We start from the raw sequence: 18735 nt of genomic DNA, 5'->3' as shown, positions 1-18735 counted from the left end.
GCATGAGTTTCTATATAGCTTGTATTGCAAAATGGAAAGTGATAAGATTAATTTGTTGTTAATAAACATGCAGCAACTGCCATTGGATTTGATTAACGATCAATGTAATACTAAAAGTAGTTGCCTGATATTATATAATGTTTAGGGTGATTGCATGAATTGCTACAATGAGAGTTCCAAGAATATAATCACCCTACATTGTTTTTGTTTTAACTTGGTATAAACTAACTGAAAGAGCAGCCTCTGCAGCTCGCCCGTTCTGATTGGTTGTACAATATTTCAGGTTTAAACTGTTAAAGATAATTCTACCATACCTCAGAGCCAAGCATAGCTTGTCAGACGAGTAAAATGGACCAAGCCTCGTCATAACAATGGGATGTACGTCCTCTCACTCTGCTCGTGTGGAAGATGAGATCCCAAAGTCACAGAGTGGTAAGTCGGATTATTTGTCACAATTTATTTATACTCAAGGTGGTTAATTACTCTATTGTTCACAAGTAACTGTGGTCATGAAATTATAAAAAATGTTTTTCCAATACTTTGTGGCACAACAGAAGTTTGATTTTGATTCATAGTGAAAACCTTTTCTTTTAGAGTCTGGATTTTTATTCAGAGAAAATACGGGCCATTTTTTTTTTTAGCCTATTATTATAGCCATGATGCAATGATAAAATGGATACACACTGTATGATAAATGATTCATTTTGGTCTATGTTTTTTAAGTAATTTGATTAAGTATTTATGAAAATTGAGACCCACTCTTAATGAATTTTATTCATAAATATCACTGCAGATGAAACACAAGGTCCCTTTTATCTATTGATATTTCCCAGAATCCCAGTAGAAACTTATGATCCCTTTTATTCTTAGATTTTACTGCAGTAGAAACTTTAATATGATCCCTTAAATATTGCTGCAATATGATCCCTTTATCCCTTAAATATTGCTGCATTAGAAACTTAACATCTTGTTTATTCTTAGATATTGCTGCAGTTGAAACCTTTAATCCCCTTTTATTCTTAGGTATTGCTCCATTTAAAATGTGTGAAGCAATAATTAATGATAAATGTACACCAATGTTTATTATATGTTCCATGCAATTTTAATTTTGAGAGAGTGATAATGAATTGATTGTTTTGGGAAGAGACATTAATGTTCCATTTGAACAAATTTACCAGAAGTATATATAACTATATTTATTAATTGTTATGTGGTAAACTAATGAATATTTTTTTTCTCAATTCATCTTTCTTGTTCTGCGTGGTAGTTATTCGTTCAGCGGTGCTGATCCAGAAGTGGTACCGGCGGTATCTTGCGAGAGCTGAAGCCAGGAGGCGGTGCACTTGGACCATCTTCCAGTCCATTGAATATGCAGGAGAACAGAATCAGCTCAAGGTGATGATCTTCCAGAGATTGTTATCTCAGCGAGATTCGTCGAGACTGAAAATTTTTGACAAACGTCTCTTCCGAAGAGATTTCCGTAAAAAATTTACAGTCTCAGTGAATTTGACGGACGTCTCTTACAAAGAGATTTCCGTCAAAAATTTTCAGTCTCGACGAATCTCGCTGAGATTACCAGAGACTGCAATAGCAGGTTACATAAAGGATAACTTGATTAAGTTTATGGTATGGTTCACATCAAAGATTGGATGCTGAAGTGAGTCTTATGATGGCTTGCAAAGCAAACTGTTTACTGAGTACTGTTCTAATCCAGTTTATATGAATATAAATACTGGTAGTGTAGCTATTGAATTCATTCGGTATAATTCACAATTGCTTGTACAACATTTATATGTATTTCCATGGGGATTGATTGATAGATTTGTTGGTGCAAGCCAACACAATGTCAAGAAAAGAGTTCATACAGGTTATTGTAATCTTTTTTCATTTTGCCAATGATATAGTGCATTACAAGCAGACATGAATTTATCTACTGCTGAATCAGATGTTTTCTTTAGAATGTTTGCTAAATATTTTTTATGTTCTCTCAGTACTTGAAATTTGATAATGAATTATTAGTGAAAATCAGCTACCAATTCAAATTGGGATTTTCACTGAATGGCAACATCTTTCTAGAAAATGTTTTACCAAGACTGAATCTAAAAGCATGGCACATTGTCTCATTGTAATGCTGTATACATGTGTATTTCTTTCAGTTTCTTTATTTTTCCCCTTTCTAATGCTCTGAAGGACATGATACCTTAAGCAGAACTGATAAAACATGAATGTTGTCTATCTGGGAGTAATTAATGCTTGATGCTTGGGTATATAGAGTGGGATCTTCATGAACACTTTCTCCTTATCACTGTCTGAGGCTCATGTTTTTTCTGCGGGAATGCTTCAAAAGCTTTTTGTTAACTCTGAACGACAGCGTACGAGCCATTCCATTACCCCAACGATCACACTTAGTGCGTCGTGTAACTTAAGAGATGATTTAATGAAGAACTTGTTTGATCTAAAATACATAACTGGTTTTTACTGAAGATGAACAAGCATTTGACCTTTCTCTGTTCTCCCTCTAATGGATGAGGTTTAAGATAATTAAATGGATTAAGTCTATTGATTTCTTGGAACTATACTATTTTTTAAGATCATCCTATTTACTTCGGATAGCTATGATGTCACGGGACAGTATTTTCCTATTTGTGTATTGTTGCATTTCATGTGAAAAAGCCATTAAACCTAGAAATTCGATCTTCTTTGACAAAATTTATTCTCCTTTTGTTTTTATGCCTCTTATCAACAGGTCCATGGTGTTACAATCAAATAAGGAGGTAGTAAGTTGTGCTTTGGAGAAGTTGTTGTAGAGAATTTGAAATGTTTAAGGCTTGTTTGGAAAGGATGAAGGTTAGGGCATTGCTGCAGTTTTGGTGCGCTCCTCCTAAACATGTTTATAACGAAGTGCCAGGGATGAGCGAGTTTGCTTTGTAATAAGCGTAATTCTTTATATCTGCAAGTTTTCACCATGTAATAAAGTCATGGGAGAGTGAAAATCTCATCGCTGTAAACGTCAATTCATTATAAGTCTGTTTGCTCTAACTGTGTTTTACTGTATTTGAATTTTGCAATAATGCAGGGTTTTTACTTATTCTATTCATCCCTTGTTTTTCTACCATTTTAATAAAGAATATGTATATGTATATAGTTTTCGTAAAATGTTTGTTAATGAGGTACAATTTTTAGCAGACAAAGAGATGGTATTTGAATCAAAATGACGATACATCAAATTCAAAATTAAATCATGAAATGATATTTACATTAATATCATTATTATTCATTTCAGCTGTATAATTTTTTCAACAATATGTTGAGTCAAATGGATACTGATGCCCTCGGTCAACCAAAGATACTGCGGGCCCTCTCCGTGTCTCAGAGGCCGGTACTTATAGGTGAGCTTACACTCAGTGGAATCACTCCAACACAGTGACTCATTTGTTGTCATGAGATTGCCAGATATCATGCTCTTGATATTTGCATAAATCGGTGCTTTTCCATTGTATTAGTCAATGTTTAAGGTAAGTGTTACATTAAAAGAAAAAAATCAAAGATTTCTAAACTTATATATATATAAAACAATCTCAATTTGGATAAGTTTGGATGTCTTTGATTTTAAGCTGTTTATGTAACATAAGCACTACATGCAACAAAGAATCTAAACAAAGAATATGAATTTGAGGTGCTTTAAAGAAGCATGATCACTGTATATAACTCTTAACAGAGGGGAGTTGCCAAAAAAATATGGGGGAGGTGCATACATGAAGAGTTGATTTTCTTAACTTTGAAGACAGGAGAAATTTAGAAAACATGATTTGTTAGTATTTATAAGAAGTATTTCAAAAAAATAAATTCTATAAAAAATAAAGACAGCAATCGTGGAAAACTTTGTGTTAATTATATATCCAAGTGTCTCAAGCACTTCAAAACTATTTAGCATATTTCTCCCACTCTATTTGGGGAGTTTGTCAGAAAACAGAATGCATGCGCCCCCTTAAAACTTATGTTTTTAGTCAAAATTAAATATTATACCACATGTACTTAGAAGATGTGTTAGTGCAACTCCTCTGCAACTGCTGAACAGAACTTTCTGAAACTTTGTGATGGTAGTAGCTATAGATTTGCATGTTTGCAGAAACATCTGATTTGATTTTTTTTTAGAGGGTTGGAGTGGGGTGGGGGGGGGGGGGGGGGAGAGAATTTAAATTTCTTTGTGTAGTCCTGATCTTGTCTGTGCAACTGCTCTGCAGTCTGGAAACTTCTCAACTGAATTTCAAAGTAAAAAGGAATTTAAGTTCTGCGTGGTTCCCTTATTTTCTGTTAGCTATTACCCTAGCTTTTATAAATTTTGACTGACAATTAGAAATTCCATATAGTTAAGCATAAAGGAAAAATTCAAGTATAAAAAAAAATAAGCTCAGTCTGTGATTGATGCGTATGCCCCTTCAATGGGAAAAACCAGATTAATTCAAACTACCGGTATGTGTAAATTGTTTTTTGCAGTTAAATAAGCTTGTTGGCACGTATTCCTACAACTTTCATATTGTAAGACGTACATATACTTACTAAATCTCTACATGTAGAGGTCATACTGTCTTTGCTGATGTACTGTTACTATTAATAGATTTCCTGCTTCCTGTGATAATTAATGCTTCTTCAGTTTGTAATTTACACAAGGTATCATAAACAATAAGCGAATGATATACCCGCTAATAAATAAAAGGTTCTTCAATGTGATGTCATAATGATGGGGTTAAATATGACTTAAAAATGATTATGATATCAGAAATTCTAAAGATTATTAAAGTTCATAAAGATTTTTTTTTTATGAACCACAGCACTTGATGCTATTGTTATATTAGCACATGAGCAATTCATGATGACCATGCAAGCATGATGAATTTCAGTTAAGCTTTGTTTTATATAAATATGACGCTCAACTTTATAGTGTGACAGACAATAAAGTATGCATGATTAACAGGTATGTCCAAGTAAAAAAATTAACTTGAGATATTGAGTGGGTAGTATATAACATAATCATACATGTTTATGTAGGCTAGCTAAATACTTATTATGAAAATCAATTTGCACCAAATATTAATTAAAAGCTCCAAATATAATATGTTTACAGTAGGACGTTGTTTTTAATCAGTGTGTCACTGCCTTGGCTGTTCAGTAAGCTAAGGTTTTTCTTTATGTATATCGGTCACATTTTAGGTCGCTACCATGCAAAGAAATAAAGAAGATTGTGAGACATAATAACTCATATATATTTATGTTTATAACAAACAAACATTAACAGTATTTATATTACCAGTAGTACCTGCTGGTAATTTAGCATGCAGAATATTAATTAAAAGATGTCAATTTTTCTCTGTATGTAGAATGTTAATGAGAAATTAAGATACCATATAATATTTCATTTCTGTCTAATGGAAAATCATTAATTTTGGATGGAGCATCAACTGATTCAATTACTTCTATAATGATAGCCTCATTGTCAGAGACATTTATTATTTTTTTAATAACTACCAGCATTCTATTGTAGCCTGCATTATAACAATTAATTCAAATTTCAATACATGTTTCCATATCAATTCTACATTGCAATGTATCCGAAGTCACTGCTCAGTAACAAACAGATCGGGCAAAGAAATCCTGGCATATTTTTTTACACTACAAAATTTTTCTACTTTTGCAGACACCAAAACCCTGGAGGAGGAGGACAATGAACTACTAAGACTGAGTGACCCAGACACCATCGAGGTGGAGTCCACCTACCGCGGGGTCCATCTCACTTTCCCACTGACTCAAGCTCAGCTGCAGAGCCTGATCAAATCCTTCAAAACCAAACAGGTATTGACCCCACTGACTCAAGCTCAGCTGCAGAGCCTGATCAAATCCTTCAAAACCAAACAGGTATTGACCCCACTGAATCAAGCTCAGCTGCAAAGCCTGATCAAATCCTTCAAAACCAAACAGGTATTGACCCCACTGAATCAAGCTCAGCTGCAGATCCTGATCAAATCCTTCAAAACCAAACAGGTATTGACCCCACTGAATCAAGCTCAGCTGCAGATCCTGATCAAATCCTTCAAAACCAAACAGGTATTGACCCCACTGAATCAAGCTCAGCAGCAAAGCCTGATCAAATCCTTCAAAACCAAACAGGTATTGACCCCACTGAATCAAGCTCAGCAGCAGAGCCTGATCAAATCCTTCAAATCCAAACAGGTATTGACCCCACTGAATCAAGCTCAGCTGCAAAGCCTGATCAAATCCTTCAAAACCAAACAGGTATTGACCCCACTGAATCAAGCTCAGCTGCAAAGCCTGATCAAATCCTTCAAAACCAAACAGGTATTGACCCCACTGAATCAAGCTCAGCAGCAGAGCCTGATCAAATCCTTCAAAACTAAACAAATGTAATAGATGAGAGGGAATGAGCTACATCAGACACGAACTCTGGACCCTTCAGATAAAAAACCAATGCTCTAAATGGTTAACTTACTAGCTAGTGCTAGTAGGAGCGTGGCAGTATTGGTATTTGATTTTGCGCTACATACTGTAGATTCCTAATCAAATGTAACAAATAGATATCTATGTAAAATCGTGAGAAGCAACCTTTCGCTTTTAATTTTGAAACAGTGTTGAACTATATGAATTTATATCAAAAAAATTGGTGCTAGCGATTTTATATTCTCGCTATTTGATACAAAACAGCAAAATTAAGTACTTATTTAAAAATAGGGAATGTACAGTATTCCTTTTATTAAGTGAGACTTATATCAAATTAATACTGTAGATTCCTTATTAAACGGGAGTAATTAATATCGGAGTAAAATCGCTTGAATCACATCTTGTGGATTTTGCAATCTAAATTTTCGAAACAAATGTACTTGTAAAGTTAATTAAATATAGGATCTCTCATGATTTGCGATGATATATGATTTTTATCCAACTCGTTGTGTTTTCTATCCCCGAGCCTTGGGGTTGTTTCTTTTTATCACATGTTTTACCAAGTATTTTGTTTAATCCCAACTTTTTCTGTAAAAATTGTAATTGTGAGTCACACAACACATTATCTACATGACGTCAACAACTTTAGGCATAGAAAAAAAGTTCCTTGAAGTTTAACAAACAGGCATTTCATTTAGATAAAAAAATTATTGTACTAAATCAAAATTCTTATTTCTTGCACTTCAAATTTATATCGTATTTTAGGCATTACATCCCAAATGGGCTGTTATATCCCGTTTCGGCAATTGGTCCGAATCTGTTTAAGGACCAAAACCATTTTACTTTGAATTGTCTTATTTCACACAAAAACTTTTTTCCAGACAATTTTCAAAGGATTATATTTGCAGTATATTTCATTTCTGTCCCAAAAATCAAAGTCAGAAATATAGCTAGGGTGTTGAAAATTTGCTGATGGAAATCGTAATAAAGTTTTTCAAATGGAGTGTAAATTGCACTTAAAATATTTTAAATGAAATATGTTATCATAAAGAATGACCTACTCTCTCACAAAATTTACACTCTTAGACAAGCTAAAAATTTGGTGTGTATTTATGTACTTCCCATTATTGATTATTCTTTTAAAACTATCAACCACATGCTCCCTCCAACACTATTTTTATGACAATATGCAAAATTATACGAGCAATGACAGTAATGTTATTAATAATATGGTGGTGGGGCAAACTTCATGATCTTTACCTCTGAAAGCCAAAGATGATGGAAAACTGTCAATATTTTCATATCTTTGAGAAATTGTATAACGATATACTTCTATTTTAAGCACATCATTAGAAACACAAACACTACCCTTACCAGCAGAGATTGTTCTAATGATAGACATACATGTTTTTGTTTTATGTTATATTATTAAATAAGATACTGGTATCCAAATGATAAGGGAAACAATCTTATTTTAAAAATTTGATTAAAAAAATGAGGTTATTTATTGTATATATATATCGTCCTTTCTATCTCTAGGTCAACAATTTTACTTTCTGATATCCTAATTTGATATACTAATAGCAAAGCATACAATTGCAGCCACTGCATGCCAAATACTTGATACAGCTCTTGCTGGAGACCCGTGCTGCACTAAAACAAAAGGCCAACATCAACTATGCCACTACCTCAATAGCTAAGCAAATGACAGTTTGTGGCGATCTTCACGGAAAACTGGACGATCTCTACATGATATTTCACAAGGTTAGTAAGAGCGTTCCAGTAAATGAACCAATAAAGAGACATTAAGGACTTTTAATTGCATGGTGTACTGAACTTTTACTCTCTTTGCCCCGTACCACACACCAACGGCTTCAAGTGAATGGAGATGTCATGTCAGGCAGTTGTTTTCATCTCTCTTCATTAATCAATTACCGGTAATAATCAACTTTGTCATTAACATTATCCTGATAAGAATCTGGCCACATTCATTCAAAAGCGATCTTGTCATCATCGAAAAAACAACCTCACCTTTGTTGTTTATTAAGACTAAATTTTATTGTTTTTATCGCTGAAGCTTGCTAACTTTGTAAGATTTTACGACTTTGCCGAAGGCAATATCATTTTAAAAGGTGATATTTTGAAAAATTACATTAAACAAACAAGAAGTCATGTTCCGATTAATGATTTACAGGTTTGCGTCTCTGTAACACTCTGTTGTCTGGTGCATATTGCTTGTGATGAGAAAAATATAATCTTAGCTATCAACATTTGGGATAATGAGAGATTTAATAAGCTGCAAGTCATTGCCACGATATGTTAAAGTAATTATACTCAAGTTCATGTGGTACATTAATTATTTATTAGATTTCTAAGCATGCTTTTTCTAATTTTTAAAATCAATCATATGATTCTTAAATCATTAGCTGAATTATTTACCTTAAGCAAACATCTCTTTAAGATTTTTTTTTTTTTTTTCAGAATGGTCTTCCATCTGTACACAACCCTTATATCTTCAATGGAGATTTTGTGGACAGGGGGCGTAACTCTGTTGAAATAGCTGTGATTCTCTTTACTTGCTTCCTAATAAACAAAAATGAAGTCTATCTTAACCGTGGCAACCATGAAGACCATGTGATGAACCTTAGGTAGTGTCCATCCAACATTGGCTATATGTTGGTTTCTAAAATCTTTAAAAGTCTTGAAAATTATCGTAAACTCTTTATATTGATTTATACCAAATATCTACAAATAGATCAATTCAATTCATGCCAAAGATGTATTAAAACTTGCGGACATTATGAAATTATTTACAACAACAGTATCAATCCTACACACTGAAAAAAAGCAAGGGGCTGAACAAAGTGAACCGACAGTAGGCTTTCAATAGCAGTTTCAATAACAGTTTTTATACTACGAAAATGAAATTTTAGATAAACGGATTATGATTATCCCATTGGTAACTTGTCTCTACAATACCTATTTTTGTTGATCCTGCCGAGTCGTGCGATTTCATATTTTCTGCTGACACGCTTTTGTGTCGATATTTGTAAAAAAATGATGTCACCTGGTGTACTTTCAGCCAATGAAAATGATGAAAGTTAATGTCTTTTATATTATCAAACTTTAGCATATAGATTTTCTTTTCATACAAATTAATTTCTTAACATGTAATACATGTATATTGGGTATATGTAATTACTTTAAGAAGATATGCTGCTTTGTTGCACCTCATGGTAAAATATAATTACCATGTAAATTTTAAAAAATGCATGTTTTGTAGTCGCTCCAATCATTTGCTTACGTTTATATTCATTTTTTCTAGCTTACAGTAAGTTCATTGACTTGCATGAAAATCCATATTTTTTCTACATTTAATGCTTTTATTTTATTCTAGATATGGCTTTGTCAAAGAGCTGGTGAAAAAATACTCTGTAAGTATAATCTCTTAACTGCTATGGTTTTCAATATCATCAATAGATGATTTGATAAAAGCATACAAAGATTTTGCCAATTTTTTTCCCCCAAATTTCAAATATTGGTATGATATTTTCATAATACTGGTAAAATCTTGTAGGAAGCTATATTCTTTAATAATTTTTGTACCTAGCGATTATTGATTTTTTTTCTCTTGTTCATTTGATTTTTGAGACTAGATGCATGCAAAGAGAGTGATACGCTTGTTTGAAGATGTTTTTAGTTGGTTACCAATAGCAACCATAATTGACCACAAAATCCTTGTTGTCCACGGGGGTGTTTCCGATTCTGTTGACCTCAACTTTTTGGCAACCATTGACAGACACAAGGTATATATCAGGAGCTCTATACTACATCGTTACTTTGTATAAAGGAATAAAACTAAATTACCTCAAGCATGTTCCAAAAATATGCTTATAAAACTTTTATTACAACATCAGGTGTAATTGCCGTGTAGATGCAGGTTCTTGCAAATTTGTTTTCTTTGTAACCACAAGCACATAGTTGTTTGGCATTAATCAGTCTTTGTTAATTAATTTCATAGGGTAACATATGATGAGGCAATTCATAGAATTATTTTTAGCAATACAAAATATTTTGCATATATGCTGTAATTTCTTTTTAATTACATGTTTATCTTAAATGCAAAAACCTGACAAATAATGACACATCTTTAGAAGACCCGTAAGTTTTTTGAGACCCAAGAATAATTCTGTGTATTAGTAAGTGACGTTAATTGTTTAGCTTATTATTATATGTGTCAGTAGGTTTGTTGTCAGAGTAAGGTGTCAGAATTCCCCCCTGATAATGGCTAGATGACCAGATATTGCCCTGTCACTGACCACTATGGTCAAGGTAACTCTTCAAAATGTCTGATCTATTGGTTTCTTTTGTCAGTTCCTGTCAATATTACATCCACCGAGGGGAGAAAATGACACCGCAAATCTAACCGACATGCAATTAAGAGAATGGAAACAAGTAATAATAACCACCATAGGTCATATTATTTTATTCAGTGCAATTTCTGTAATTATGCAAAAAATAAGAAGGATTTATCACATCCTCTGTAATATTTGCTAGGTTTTAGACATTCTGTGGAGTGACCCAAGAGGACAGCATGGTTGCCATGACAACACATTTCGAGGTGGAGGAAGCTACTTTGGTCCAGATGTAACTGACTACATTCTGAGCAAACATAAACTCAAGCGAATAATTCGCTCTCATGAATGCAAACCAGAGGGCTATGAGTTCTGTCACAATAATAAGGTTGTGCTTCTATTTAGTATTTTTATTCATATGCCGTATATCCGTTTTTTTACGTGTGTCACAAAATTTGCAAAAATGGGGAAAATATGTAGGATTTTTAATTTGCTTCAGTCATTTTTTGCGATTTTGAAAGTTTCTTATAGAAAATAATACAGGATATTATTTTTGCGTATTCAATATTTTGCGATTTGAAAGAGGTCGCGAAAAGAGTGAAAATAGATCATTGCAAAAATCACCAGATATACAGTATATATATTGATTAATTTTCAACATCAATTGACTCAAAGGTGTTTACTATTTTGAAACAATTTTTGAAGACATTTGGATTAAGGACCCTTTCTACATTAGAGAACTTTTGAGTATTTGAGAGTCATCCATTATGCTGATATTTAACTGCATCTCTATAGATTTTCCTTCGTGATATGTTCTGTATTAAAAGAAAAAAATATCTTGATTGAGACAATATTCAAAGAAAAGATATATTGAATCTCTGAAATTTAATGAATTAAATTGAAGGTATGAAACATATGGTAAACCTGTTAAAACTTTATAATATTTTTTAATGTAAAATATGTATTTTAGGTTTTAACCATTTTCTCTGCGTCTAATTACTATGAGGAGGGGAGTAACAAGGGGGCGTACGTAAAGTTACATGGACCGGATCTAGAATACCAGATGGTGCAGTACATGTCAAGTAAAGGGGCCAACAGGAAGGTCACGTTTGCTCAGAGAGTGACTCGAGTCGAGTCTTCTGCCATCATCAATCTCAGAGAAAAAATACTTGGCTCAAAAACAGAACTTCTAGAGGAGTTCAGAAAATTGGACCCTGAACAGACAGGTACTCAACTATTTAAACTTTAAAGCAAAGTAATTATATAAATCAAATCTTATGAAAATTAGAACATAATATGAGCTGATTTTCAAGCAATTTCAGTATTTATTTTGACAGAATGTTCAGAGATTTTGAGAGGGATATAAAATATTACTTTCACAGGTACCTCCTTGTAATTGATGGGGAAAACATGTGCTTTTACAAAAAGGCATTTTCTCTGTATATATATATATATCTCTTAATGTTACAATGTAGATCTTAATCAAAAGTGCCTGTTGAATGAAATGACTTACAGATATTTTCATATTAATAAAGGAGAATTGGCCTCTGTCATTGATAGGTAAGGTGAACCAGTACAAGTGGTGCTCAGTGATGGGATGTGTGCTGGACATGGATCTACCCTGGAGAACCCTGAGGCCAAAACTAGCACGGTGTGATGAGAATGGAATGGTGGCTTATGAGACAACCTTTGAAGAAATGAGGATTTACCACCGCTACAGTGGGGTTTGTCTGATGAATTTACATGATTTTTGCTTTATAACTGCTGTATGTTTACCCCTATTAATCATCATTCTTGGTTTTGACTGCAGGAATTTGAGGATTAAAAATGAAATAATTTATTCATATTTGTCATGTTTTGTTGATGTTGTTTTAGAATGGACCAACAGTGACAGAAATGCTTTATAGACAGAAAGACAATCTTGAGACTCTGTTCAGGATTTTGGACAGAGATAATTCAGGTAATGGATACAGATTCTGCAGGAAATTGTTACCTGAGGATCCCATTTGATAGAGTCATGTAATATGTATCATATACAGATAAATTAGTTACTGTTGAATCCTTCTCCAAGCCCTGAAGGCATATCAGGGGATGCTTTACTCCGGTTTCCATGGTGTGCTAGATGGATGAGAGTTATTGACTCCTTAATAATGGATGGTATGCCAGATTTCCAATTTATGGTATATGTTTGACACTTGGCAATGTACTTTATTTAGCAGAAGCTGCATTCCACCAAAAACGCTAGGCTTTATTAGAATACACGAAATATAATATCCTTAAAGTACCTATTCTAGACCTCAGGATGTGCATGGCGATATATGATTGATAATATATAATTATCAAAATATCAGTTTCAAACAAATCAGCGTATTCAATGATATTATTGAATTAAGTTAATGCACTTAATTCACTAAATTTTGAAAATCCAAACCATTTTTGAGTAAAAAAATGAAAACTGTAGAATATATAAAAAAAAAAAAACTTTGGCATTACTTAATGAAATTATTTTTACAGGTCAGATTTCCATGGAGGAATTTGAGGAAGTGATTCAACTCCTTGTAAAACAGCAGAATATGAACTGTCCATTGGACCAGATATCAGATATCGCCCGGAGTATCGACCTGAATCATGATGGCAGGATTGACTTCAATGAGTTCCTGGAGGCATTTAGAATCGTCGACAGCTTCGGAAAATTCTCCGAGGTCCAGCAACAAGATCTCAAGTCCATCAGTTCACTGGATAGCATCATGACTATGAAGAACTGTAGCTTTTCTATGGGGACCAAGAGACGAATATCAAACCTGGATGATATCAAAGAATACAGGCCTTGAGCTAGACAATCAGTGCTTACATACGGAGTTAGCAAACTTTGTTTAAATTTGGAATTCTTTTTTTTATATATTTTGGTAGCATGAAATCAGATATTGTTATGTTTCTAAATATTTATATATACATGTACTCTTTTTGCAATTTCTTACACTGTGTAGGCATTACAATCTTGGTTTGATATTTTATTGATGAATATTTTAAGTCCAAAGATTGCCCACCCTCGAGATGCTAGTCTACCAGTAAGAATTGGAATATTTTAATATTAGAGAGGTTTAGCAAATCAACGTGTACGCATACGTGTAAGTGTAGAAAGGAAAGTATGTGCATTACATCATCGGTTTGTGTAATGATGAATTTCTACATGTATGTACCCGAATGAACATACATGTACCCGGTATATGTAAATTGCAAAGTACCCATAAGGTCGAACTTGTAGCTTCTGTTTCCATGTTGGCGCTTCATTTCTCAGCGTAGTAGGAGAGGATATCTAGAATTACATTAAAACATTTACACATACAGGTACACGTTACAACTGCTAAACAAGAACGGTATTGTGATCTGCTCCGCTTAGTTCTAACTTGTAACCTACACGTACAAGTACAGGTACACTGCTAAACCTCTCTATTATTATTTTGTTGTGTCTTTTTTTTAAGGGATTCTTCTCTGTGGGGAATTTTGAAGGAGAGAAAATGGGCAGTTTATTTTATTTTTTTTATACTCGGTTTTTTGTTTGTTTGTTTTTTTTTAACAATTTTTTGCATTTTTTGGAACGGGGGAAGGAAAACAGAGGGGCATTCTCTATTTGAATCAAACTTCTCCTCTGTATGTAAATTTGATTATGATACTCAATATTTGTTTTATTTCTTATGGTAGTATGTGTGTCCTTTCAGTTGTTTCTTTTTTATTCCAAAATAAAACGAGGAATACCTTATCTTAATTTGTACTAATTTCCTTCGCTAGTTTGGTGACATCTTATTGAACATTAAAGGGGCATGACTTTGGTCAAATTTTATTTTTCCGTTTTTTATGGTTACAGTGTTTCAGTAAGGCATTTCTAATAGTCAGACAAAATTTGCATTACCAGTGGTCGAGTTATAAGCCAGATACAATGCTCACAATTCTTTGTATTCCAAACAAATCTCAGCTAGATCATATTTTAGTTTACATTTGACTGTTTAAGTGAAAATTCAAGTTTAAGACCTAAAATGAATGTGGCAAATTCAACTTAAAAAAGAACTTTTGCAAATATATTAGACCAATGTAAACAAAAATGGGACAAGAGCCTTGTTTACATGACAAAGAAATGGGAGCTTGATCTGTATCTTGCTTATAACTTTACTAGACACTCAAAGTTTGGTTGATTTAAGGAATGAATTCAATATTTATTTGTTTTATAAGATATAAAATGGTTTGGGACAGTTTACGCTTTATAAAACGCGAAGCGGTTTATAAAAAAGCGTAAACTGTTTCAAACCATTTTATATCGTATAAAACTAATAAATATTGAATTCATTGCTTATAATTTAATTTTCTACTCTTGATTGTAAATAAAAACGGTCATTTGACCTTTAAAATGACGTAAAATTGTACAAAATTCAAACGTAACGTCAGGCGTATTGATTCATTTTTGACGTTAGTCTTACTATGACGTAGGCAACATTCTTTATACGATATAAAACAATTTTTTTAGCCAATCAGAAAGCGCGTTACAACCAGAATTAAATTATTATATATTAAAAATGCATTTCTAAAGCATTGTAAACAGTAAAAATAGACAAATAAAATTGACCCAAATCGTGACCATGCCCTTTTATGTTCTATGTATTGGAGTTTTAATACCCGTATCTCTACCTCAAAACATGCAATGGCTCTGTTATTTTATTCATCTGTGATAAATAAAAATATACATATATAAACAATGATGTAGAATAAAATTAACACATGCAGAATTCTCAATTTTCGACTATGACTGCACGAAATAATCATGATGATGCCAGACTCAAAGTCTCACAAGAGACGATTTGGCTGTTTCTTTTAGCTAACGTACTTATGTACATTAACAGTAATTTAGTGAATTTTACTAACTTTTCATAATCAATTTATTAATTAATTAAAGAAAGATGTTAATATAAACAATAAAATGCTTTCTTTGATGATTCATGCGGGTTATGAAGGTAGCGATCATTGTTGGAAAAATTAACATTTTTCCTGCAATGTCGCTACCTTCATATCCCGAATGAATCACCAACGAAAGCACTTTATTGTTTAAAAGACAACATTAATTAAAGGGTTCATGGCCAATTAAGGCCAAGGCCAGATTTTTCTGCATTATGTTTCGATATTGAATACATGTCGTTAAGCATAAAATTGTGGAAATTTTATATGAGAAATCTATTGCCTTAATATTTTTTGTATATATTTTCTATGGTTCTTACATAGTTTATAATTTCAGATTCATCATGCATATGTAAATTTCTGGAGTTACTTACCAATGCCATAAATATGGGACATGACTGCTTCCTAATATATCACGGTAGTATTCTTCCCTAAGTGGCAATTTGCAAGTACAAATATGTCAAAAAATATGTCATAACCATAATTTTTTCTTATTTTTCCGTAATGACCATTTCATTGCATTTGTTTTTCATATTCATTAACAGGTAGTGATTAATTCAAATGTTAAAAAAAGAGGTTCAATACTGTTCCCAGTGGTATTCCCTTTTTATACTACATGTACATAGTCCACATACATAAAAATCTTTTGTTTTTTTAATTTATTTTTATTTATTGATGAATTCTTTACTTTTTTACTTTTTATTTTTTCATTTTTATTTCATTTTTTATTTTTATTTTTTTTTTGTGTTGCAAACTTTATTTTTTTTTGGGGGGGGGGGGGGGGGTCGAGTTGCTAATACTTTGTTGCTGGTTTTTTTTTCTTGGTCATATTCCTAATGCTAATGAAGCTATTAACCCCATTTTGTGTTTGGCTGCCACAGCAATAAAAAGAATCACGGATCGATAGCTATGTAGAGGATGATTAGCATATATACTCTTTTGATTGATGAAAATATGTATCGACGTCACGAACTTCGTATGTATTAAAATCGGAAAAAATCAACTAACATCTTGGTACAGAGGCACTAAATGATAACACACCAATAGAGGAATAATATTGCTTTACTAATCACATTGTTGTTCAAAGTTCATCACAGCGGGTTCAACCAAACAGTCAAGTGTTAACCCTTATTCATCTGTTAATCAGTGTCATTTCATCAGAACATTGGTACTAATGTAACACTCTTCCAAAGCATTATTTTATTTAAATGAGTGATTAAATATGATAATTGACATAGGCTCCGAAGCTGAGGGATAATTCCAAACCATGGACGGTGATTTTGTGGTTTTTCACGCTGTGTCCTCCAATATGACGGACCAGTTCCTGTTTCTTTGCATCTACCGTTATTTTGAGACACTTTTTGTAATCATCATTAAATTTCAGCAATGTTAGAATACTTCATATTTGACAAGACAGCACTGCGTTTTTTCTTTTCTTTTCTAATGCTCTTTTTTACGTCAGACGTGATTCTCGAAATGAGATGAGTTTTATGTAAACTGCTATTGGTTTTTAAAAATACTGATTGAGCAAACAAGGTATACAATTTAATTATCTGCGTTTAACTACGTTTTAAACTCTAACATACTAGTTCTCTAATTAATTGGGGACTCATTAATCATCCTCTCTAACAACACAATAAACACAGTTCTCCTCGTTTTTCAAGCGCAGTGTCTATTTTATTTGCATAACCACAAATATCGTGGAAGCGGTCCTTTCAACTGGCAAGCACCACTTGCTTCAAGGGTCAAGTTGACTCGAATACTCTTACTTTTGGAGATGGTGTGATAATATTTAGTGTTGATATAAATAATTAAAAGGATGAATCAATTACAAATTGCTAATGTAAATAAACGCAACCAAAAATGTCATCTCGTGTCTAATTTGCAGTAAATACTTAAAAAACAATATAAAACAAAATGTTATTGATCTTTTAAAACCCCTTTTAACCTCTCTAACATTATAAGACTGGAAAAATAAAGAAGTGCGAGGGTAGGACTCCTCTCACGTCACAATACAATATATGTCCTTGTTTGCCTGTTGTTTGTTTTTATTGTTTGGACCTAAATGTGTGGTCCCAAAGCTACACATGATATAGGTCAATCTAATTTAAACAAACGAACATACATTGTGGATATCTAAGGAGTTTTATATTAAGAAGGAATTGGACATTTGAATTGTGTGATGTACTTTCCCTTAAAAATTATATACATATACCGTTATATGTATCCATACATGTAGGTTATATGACAGAGCTCTCAATGTCATTGGGGGTGGGGGGGGGGGCACCATTTTTAACAATCATTTTAATTATAAGCCAGCTGCTTAAAAGTTTATAATTATCAAAAGAAAATGAAAATGATGCTTTTGTAAAAACCTATCAATTCAGGCACGTAGCATTTTTCTGAAAGTGTGGAGAGGGTAAGGTAGACTTACCAGTTTTATTTATTTCTTTTTTTTGGGGGGGGGGGGGGGTCTACTTGAACACTGATGTAAAGGTATTTTGTTATTTTTCCTTATAACCTTTTACATACTCCTTATAAAGATGGAAGGGGGGGGGGGAAGTTTATTACAAATAAAAAAAAAAATAAGAAAACCGATTAAAGAAAAGGTGTGGGGGTGCCTCCTATGTACCTTCAATCTCGATGTTTTGTACCTGAAAAAATGATTAATTCACCTTTCCTTAATATTATTTTATCTTAAGTTATTCATTTTGTGGTCAAATACTTTAAATGTTAAAAATACTCAACTTTGTAAGTCATTAGTAAATATCACAAAGCTTAATTACGATTCCACCCTATGGAAACTCATACAGTTTCATAGTCCTGTGAAAAAATAAAAATAACCGGACTATCTTCCCCTTTGTGTTATACATGTATGCGGCACTTACACCACACGAGTCATAAAAAAATAACATTTCACCTCTCTAAGGCCATAATTTCTGAACCGCTGCAAAAACGCATCAAGTCAAATCTTATGTAAAAA

At 32.9% G+C, this 18735-nt stretch overlaps 1 protein-coding gene across 1 annotated transcript; it reads left to right on the top strand.

The window, feature by feature from the left end:
- The first annotated feature begins 292 nt into the window (after window positions 1–292).
- On the top strand, window positions 293–14568 carry LOC105329856 (serine/threonine-protein phosphatase with EF-hands 1). The gene is made up of 14 exons (XM_020067930.3): window positions 293–432; window positions 1268–1395; window positions 3284–3389; window positions 5696–5850; window positions 8056–8217; window positions 8935–9101; window positions 9851–9887; window positions 10110–10259; window positions 10828–10908; window positions 11011–11196; window positions 11779–12034; window positions 12369–12532; window positions 12684–12768; window positions 13323–14568. The coding sequence occupies exons 1-14, from the start codon at window positions 372–374 to the stop codon at window positions 13637–13639; spliced, it is 2055 nt and encodes a 684-aa protein (XP_019923489.1). The 5' UTR covers window positions 293–371; the 3' UTR covers window positions 13640–14568.
- Window positions 14569–18735: the final 4167 nt, after the last annotated feature.

The sequence above is a fragment of the Magallana gigas genome, chromosome 2, assembly GCF_963853765.1.
Source record: "Magallana gigas chromosome 2, xbMagGiga1.1, whole genome shotgun sequence".
Lineage (NCBI taxonomy): Eukaryota > Metazoa > Mollusca > Bivalvia > Ostreida > Ostreidae > Magallana > Magallana gigas.
This window is presented reverse-complemented; position numbering and strand designations above follow the sequence as displayed.

Bases quoted from the DNA above. Each gene is read 5' to 3' on its own strand.
- LOC105329856 (XM_020067930.3), top strand. From the start codon at position 372: ATGGGATGTACGTCCTCTCACTCTGCTCGTGTGGAAGATGAGATCCCA. The intron at 1,396-3,283 runs GTGATGATCTTC...TATTCATTTCAG, and splicing joins GAGAACAGAATCAGCTCAAG to CTGTATAATTTTTTCAACAA. The intron at 8,218-8,934 runs GTTAGTAAGAGC...TTTTTTTTTCAG, and splicing joins TCTACATGATATTTCACAAG to AATGGTCTTCCATCTGTACA.